Source organism: Solanum stenotomum, chromosome 10 (assembly GCF_019186545.1).
Source record: "Solanum stenotomum isolate F172 chromosome 10, ASM1918654v1, whole genome shotgun sequence".
In the NCBI taxonomy this organism is placed as follows: domain Eukaryota; kingdom Viridiplantae; phylum Streptophyta; class Magnoliopsida; order Solanales; family Solanaceae; genus Solanum; species Solanum stenotomum.
Genome location: NC_064291.1, coordinates 13,778,058 through 13,785,754, shown reverse-complemented (window position 1 = coordinate 13,785,754; position 7,697 = coordinate 13,778,058). Strand labels below are relative to the sequence as shown.

The window sequence follows — 7,697 nt, the reverse complement described above, 5'->3', positions numbered from 1 at the left end:
TTGGTAGTCCAAGGGAACCACCACTTATATAGTATGATGATATATATAGTATGAAGTATGATGATGATATATAGTAAGTTGGTAGTCCAAGGGAACCACCACTTATATAGTATGATGATATATATAGTATGAAGTATGATGATGATATATAGTAAGTTGGTAGTCCAAGGGAACCACCACTTATATAGTATGATGATATATATAGTATGAAGTATGATGATGATATATAGTAAGTTGGTAATCCAAGGGAACCACCACTTATATAGTATGAAGTATGATGATGATATATAGTAAGTAAAATAAAAATAAAAAAATAGATAGAAGTAGAATAGAAAATAGAATATAATAGAAAGAAATAGAAAGTAGAAATAGAAAATATTATATAAAGGAAAGAAATATTAATAGAAAGAAATAGAAAGTAGAAATAGAAAATATTATATAAAAGAAAGAAATATTAATTAGCCCCACGTGGCAATTTTTGATTGGTTTGGTAGTAGTTGAGGAACCACCACTTCTATGAAGTATGATGATGATATATAGTAAGTTGGTAGTCCAAGGGTACCACCACTTATATAGTATGATGATATATATAGTATGAAGTATGATGATGATATATAGTAAGTTGGTAGTCCAAGGGAACCACCACTTATATAGTACTAGGGTGGGGAGGCCCGTGCAATAGTAAAAATATTATGGCAGTAAAAATATTGTAATATTAATGAATGAAGGGTTAGGGTGTTTGTAGAGGATAGATAATATGATCTATTATATTATGTACTATTAGAAATATTTAGATTATGTACAATAGACACAACTATGATGTCGAGTTTAACGATTTGTACATACTAACTAATGTAATATAACCAAAATAGTATAGTACATGTTGCAGTTTTTGTATATAAGATTAGCATGTCATTGTCTATCATATTTAGAGGACACAACAGTTTGCTTGTCCATAGGTAATCTTGCTGATGCAAAAAACCAGAGCACTGGGACAGTCATTCCTTATATTGTCCCTAGCATAACCAAAAGTGGCAAAATGGTGTGATGGAGTTCCTGTAATTAGGCAGTTTAAAGTATGTTAGAAACTGCAAATATTGCAGCAAAAAGCAAAGAAATTTTAATATAGGGACCAAAGAGAAAGTAAATGACGAAATCAGCATAAAAGTGATAGATTTGCTGTTGAATTTGTGTCTGATTGGCCTAATAGTGTACGCTGAATGAGGTTAGCTAGTAGACGGAAACGTTGTTCCTATTGTTCCTTTTGATAACTGTGTATTATAGTGTAAGACATAATAAGAAAGTAGAATTTAACAAATAGAGAACAATGTATGCAGTGCAAGTTATGCAGAGAAGCATGTAAATAGGCTGATATTGCACCAGGAAATGGGAAACATTAATGAAAGAGCTAAAGGATGGTACAGGTTTATGCTAGGAGAAAGACACAGCGGACTTAAGGATTTCTTTGACTGTGATTTATATGAATGTGAACAACATTGGTAAAAATAAAATGTTCAAAGCGTAATTATGGTTTTTATAGTTGAAAGGCAGTTTCATTGGATGTGAGTTGAGGTGTTGCAAGGAGTAGAAGTAGGAAGGAGTAAAAAATTTGTGGCAGTGGACGAAAGAGCTGCTGCTAACTGGGAAGTAAGGAAATTGGTCAACTGTTGTAACTAAAATAAGCATAGACAACAGTCAACATGACAGGAATCTTATGTTATAATAATTAATGTATGGATATGAGCATGGATAGAGGGGTTTTAACCTTGACTTTATGTGAGATTGTACAATGTTATGTCAGACATAAACAAAACGAACTTGAAAAATTTGGAAGCAAGTAAGGGCAAGTGTAAAAGCAGGAGGATAACATAAGTATGACGCTTACAATGTTTTAGAGGAAGTATGCGGATATGTGTATAAAAATCAGTAAATTACAGGTAAAAGTAGAGAGCTGTAGCAGCATTTTCTGAAATAAATGTAAATATGTGCAATTAATAATCATTTTGAGCTATAGTTTGGTCAGAAAAGGAGTTGTAGACTGACCTTTTACACCTTTTTGGCAGGTGTGGGTGGTTCAAATTTTGCCGGTGCATTTGAAGGACCAGCTGCAGCAGTTGTTGCCATCACTTCTACCTCACTTATTTCCAAAGGCTTTATCTTTTTACAAGTCCTATCAGTAGTGCTCTGTGGAGTATGTTGTTTTTCCATGTAGGAAAGAATGGACAAAGTGGCATTCGTGGTATTTGAGCTGCCCCAAGATGACTTCCTTAGCTGAATTTCGAAGACTTTGTTTGACAACATCTCATGGAGATGATTAAGAGACAATGATTGTCGCTGTAAATGAAACAAGTTAGAATAATCAGTTTAGAACAAAGCATACGGGGTAAACTATTTGTGCTGAAGATATATGGTATTATGACAATAAGTCTGTACAAGTAGCTAGTGGGAATGAGAGATTACGTTAGTGCAAGTTCTGTCAAATATGTCTTCTGCTGTCATGGACAGTAATTTTTCTCCTAATTCAGCAGAGATAGATGCTGTGGTTGTAGCAGTATTGTCAATAAGATCAATTTGGAAGCTACAGCTGAAATGAAGGGAAGTTTCAAATATGGGTATAATATACGCTATATTTTATAGAAAGTGTAATGTAGAAGTAAAAAAAAAGTATATTACCGAGGCACTAATGATGTTTTCCGATTGCATTTTGGACATTCAAATTCCTTTCGATCCTTTGTCCGCTTCTTCTGCTTGCATCCTGAGCATTCAAGCACACAAAAGTCTTGGAACTCATCTAATATGGCCATCTCTGCTTCAACATAGAATACTCCCATCTGCGGGAAGTTTTGATTATTTAGGCGAAGCTACAGAATGACAAAATGAATGAGGATACAGTGAAATAAGCAGCTTCAAGTATGGCTTACAGAAGGTGCTGATGAGATTTCTGCAATAGAGATAACTTGTTGCCCAGCGGGAGTGACTATCATGGGAGTGATAGATGAGCTTGTTGAGGTATTCTCTGATGGAGAACGTAACAAGAGTGTTTTGTTTTCTTTTGCCCTATTGTTAGAACAAATAATATGTTTAGCAGGTTCTTTAGATGCAAAGTAAAGCTATAGAATAAATATGTAATGTGAGTACCAGTTGATGAGTGCCACTGCCTGTGGGTAATTTGGATTCACACGTACTGTGGAATTGTACCTAGTCTGCAGTGATAACCCTGTATAACATAGAGGTTGTATATTGTTTTGTTATTGAACAAAATAATGTTGGTAAGAAGGTGACTGCATATGTACCTTGATAAGTAGAGATTCCTATACTTCTTCCTAGGATTACAAGCAGATCTGCCTCTGTTGTCATTTTTGAGGAGATTTCAAGTCCTTCTATTTCTCCAAAATCCTCCCACAGAGTGAAGAGAAACTGATTTCGCCTGAGAGTGTCGGAACATAAGTACAGAAAAGTAAGAACTATGATAATGCTTAGATGATAATTGATGATGTCAGTAGAAAAATGCAGAAGCTGGTTATGTTGTCAAAATATTTGCAGAAACTGGGAAAGTAGAATGCGAAATGTGATACTTACTGATTGTCACAAAGGGTAATTTCGCGACACCTATGATGACTGCGACCGGCATTCTTTTGAGGACCACAATGAAGAACGAATGCTAGTATATCTGCGTATATAATACATAATGAAACGTTGCAACTGTTCTGCAGCAGTAAAGAGGTATATTTCAGTCTGATAATAGCAAGTACGAAGGATGTACCTATTTCTACAGCAGAATCAACCATCAGATGAGGAATGCGGTCAAAGCTGGTGATATTCAGCTTGGTTGGCGGTGGGAGTGCTTTTTCAACTTCATTAGATGATTTGATTTGTTCAATTACTGTTTCTTTGTCAAGTATCCAGTAAAATTTATGTATAGGTTTGCCGTATGAAGTTGCTGACAGTTTAACTTTTGAAGTAGAGATTAGGTAGGTATTGAGGAGTTTAAGTGTAGCTGCATATTGCTTGATTTCGTCACTGTACATAACGGCTTTAATTTGGCATTCCTGAAAGTAGCGGTGATATAAAGTTCAGATTAACTAAGTTGAGAGCCAAAGAGCAATAGTGATAATCCAAAATGTAATAATGAGCTAACCTCTTCATCTTCCAAAATTAAATTTTGGAATGTACATTTCTTGTCTAGGCTTTCTCGTGGCCGGCCTATTTCGACAATTTGAACTTTGCAAATCCAATCTCGTGTTGCTGGTTCTATTTGGTCGATGTTCACTCTTGGTACCATGTTTGGAGGAAATATAGTTAACCAAATAGTAGTATCTGCAGGATAACAGGAATATTAAGTCAAAGTAGCTGCTTTGGTGTGTTTTTATGAACAGGCGTGATTAAGATAGGGATATGCAAGATTGTTTCATGTCTTCAGACAGAAGGAAAAAATGAATGAAAAGTAGGGAGCACTGTGGAATAAAAGACACCTTGTAGCTGCGTAAAGGAGGTTTTGATGTAGTAATCAAGCCCTAACAAACTTGTGTAAAACCAACTTAGGACAAAAAGTCAAGGTAAAGTACAAGCGCATAAAGGATGACATAGCATGTATCACAGTATTTACTCTTGCTGCCATCTTCAGCTGCTAACTATTTGTGTGTTATTACTTCTTTGGGTGAAAACATAATGAAGTTTGTATGTTGCAAAAAAAACCAAAATGAAGAAAAAATGAAAAGGAAAACAAGAGTCTTGTTATAGCAGAAGTAGAGTGATGTGTAAATCTGTTAGGGCCCTTTAGTGGATCGCAATGAACACATAAAATCATTTAGCAGGCATTATTAATGTGAAAAGTACAATTGGACAAGTGTTTTTTCACAGAGGATCTGTTACAGGGAAAGAAAATGTTGCAGAAAATGAAAACAACAACAATTATCTCTGAAACTTGAGTTGAACGACTATGCATTTGGGAAAAGCAGTATGAAAAACTTTACTGAAGGCAGTATGTGATGGCTTATGTATGACTTAGTATGATGGCAGATGTAGTTTGTAGAAGAGACCTAATTTTGCACATTTATATCCCAAGGCAGTATTTAGTTTTACCAAAAATGTTTCCTATTTTTTGCATAGAAACTCAATTTTGATGTTACTATTTAAATAAACCCAAAAAAGACAACAGAAAACAGCTATGGTGCAGGTATTTTGATCATATTGGGCATGAAGCTAAAAGGATACTCTTGGGCCCATGGTATATCTATCTATGAACGATTTAATAGTATTGAAAGCATTAAATATGAGCCATCAAAGATCAAACTGATAAGGGAGGCTATTACTTGGGCTTTTACATTTGCAATATCAGTAGAAATGTAATAGCATAGTAATTGACGTCCAGCTAATAACTGTAATTGTGAAATTTCTTTTTTTTCTGTTTTGGTGAGAAGCAGAATCTGGAACAAAATTTGAAAATAGGAAGACAGAAAAGATGAAAAGGGCAGAAATAATACCTGAGAAAGGGAGCAAAATTTTATCTTCAATGAAAGGCTATTAAATTTGTGTTGTATGAGTAATAATATATATATAAGGGTAATATTATATATATATATATATATATATGTATTACCTTATCCTTATCTAATATCTATTACCCTTATCTAATATCTAATTTGTTATTTTAATATTTTAAAGAAAAAAAAAATTATAAAGGACAAAAAAACTTGCATGTGTCTTCTTACAAAGTGATGGGGTCTTGGTTGCCAATGAAATTGTGCCAAAAAAGACAGAAAATCAATACATTTGGTTGTAAAAAAAGAGACAAAATCATTACCTTTGACTACCTAATGTAAAATATTTTATTTTTTTTGTCATTATTTCATTGGGAATCAAAACTGCATCAATTTTGAAGTAGACAGTTGTAGTTTAATTGTTCTTTCTAAATAAGGGGAAAAAAAGTTATTTATCTATCTATGTGTATTTACATATTGTCTGTCTGTCTGTCTCTCTCTCCCTCTCTCTCTCTGTTTGTGTATATATATATATATATATATATATATATGTATGTATGTGTATATGTATATGTATGTATGTGTGCATATACACATACATATACATACATATACATATACACACACATACATATATATATATATATATATATATATATATATGTGTGTGTGTGTGTGTGTGTGTGTGTGTGTACACAGATAGACAGATGAAATAATGTGTGAAATAATGTGTCATCTGATTAGTATGGTAGCAAAAATAGTATAGGATTACCATTTTCTTTCTACTGTAAAATTGAATGTAGGAACTGTTAGACTAAAGGCAGATAATGCATTTCCCTAAAAGTAAAATACATTTGAATGCCTAATAAGTTGGGAAACACACAGAGATAACTACTGCTTTTACCTTTTCCTTTACTACATGCGAAACTTCACTGATACTCCTTTGTAGCTTTGTCCTATAGTAAGGCATATTCATTAATGTTTATTTCACATTATTAGGGACTTTAAATGTGAATGATTTGACCCTGTATGATTATTGGGAGAATTGAGTATACTAAGTGGAACAACTTCTGCCATTGAGATGTTGACGTAACAGGTGAATGGAGAGCAGCAAGATTTTGGGGAAGAGCATGTTTTTTAGCAGAGTATTGTAGGTGGTGTAGTGCCACAAGAGCTACTTTTTTTTCAGTTGGTGTTTTATGATAACAAATTGGGTTTCTCAGATTGTTGGCATCCTTTTTGCTAGTAGTTGTTTGTTCAGGCAGGATTGCATTCATTTCCTGTTTAGTGGTAGACAGCTGAGGGCAACTATTTAGCGAAGTTCTTTTATTGAAGGTAATATCTTCGTGTTCAATTAGGGTCATGCAACACTGAATAACATAGTACAATGTACAGTGAAGAATAGAGCAGAAGAGTAACAGAGGTGAAAAAAGTATAGAGAAGGAAAATGCAGAAACTTACGTTTGTCAATCAGAAGTTTGTCCTCTATTTCAGCAGCTGAAGAAGTGTGAGTTGGAAAATCCTACATAAGGTGTACCAAGTATGTAGTGTATTAGTTAAAACTATGCAAAAGCGAAGATTGAAATGAAGATTGCATTTTTGAGACCATTGTAATTAACAAAAAGGTGAAATGGCAGCTTAGCAAGAGTAGAGCATATATTAAAAGGCACATATGTGCTAACGGCGTAAATAGCAGTGGTGTGTGAGGGCGAAGCATATATGTGGTTAATACATTGGGTAAAGTTGTTCGATGTTTGGATAATTCCGAAAGTTTACTGTCTCTTTAGTGTAGCTCGAAAGAAGGTTTCCATATTTACAGATGTAGAGGCAGAAACAAATATCAGCTGGTAGCTGCAATGGAGGTATGAAATAGGTGTCAACCGAAGAGAGGCAGCAGTTGTTGTAATGTTTAAATCACGTGGAAAATGAAAAGGCAAAATAGAAGTGGGCTTAATTTATTTTGTATTTACAGAAGTAGCGTTAAACATACAGGTGTAAGCAATTAATTCATTTCGTCAGACTGAGGAAAGCATGACTTAGACAAAGGTAGTGTTTACGATCAACATGTGTACTATAGTCTTAAATTATAAGCAAAGTAAATAGCTGAAATATATAATATGACAGTGTGCGAAAAATTAATGTAAGATTAGAGATTATATACCTTTGAGTAAAGAATATTTTCATTGCCTTTGCCTTTTCCTTTACCACATGTGAAAC

General features: G+C 34.0%; 1 protein-coding gene across 1 annotated transcript; it reads right to left on the bottom strand.

Annotated features, from left to right (window-relative positions):
* Window positions 1-2,046: 2,046 nt before the first annotated feature.
* LOC125842471 (replication protein A 70 kDa DNA-binding subunit B-like) lies at window positions 2,047-5,534 on the bottom strand. Its single transcript, XM_049521771.1, has 10 exons — window positions 5,484-5,534; window positions 4,139-4,317; window positions 3,764-4,049; window positions 3,580-3,670; window positions 3,294-3,427; window positions 3,139-3,217; window positions 2,922-3,057; window positions 2,674-2,831; window positions 2,461-2,584; window positions 2,047-2,334 (listed from the first exon to the last, which is right to left on the bottom strand). Exons 2-10 carry the CDS (start codon window positions 4,280-4,282, stop codon window positions 2,047-2,049), a joined length of 1,440 nt encoding a protein of 479 aa, XP_049377728.1. The 5' UTR covers window positions 4,283-4,317; window positions 5,484-5,534.
* Between the last annotated feature and the right edge of the window lie 2,163 nt (window positions 5,535-7,697).

Excerpts from the sequence above, each read along its gene's own strand:
- LOC125842471 (XM_049521771.1), bottom strand. The coding sequence starts at position 4,282 with ATGGTACCAAGAGTGAACATCGACCAAATAGAACCAGCAACACGAGAT. Across the intron at positions 3,428-3,579 it reads ATTACCCTTTGTGACAATCA|GCGAAATCAGTTTCTCTTCA; the intron begins GTAAGTATCACA and ends CGACACTCTCAG. Across the intron at positions 2,585-2,673 it reads AAAACATCATTAGTGCCTCG|CTGTAGCTTCCAAATTGATC; the intron begins GTAATATACTTT and ends CCTTCATTTCAG.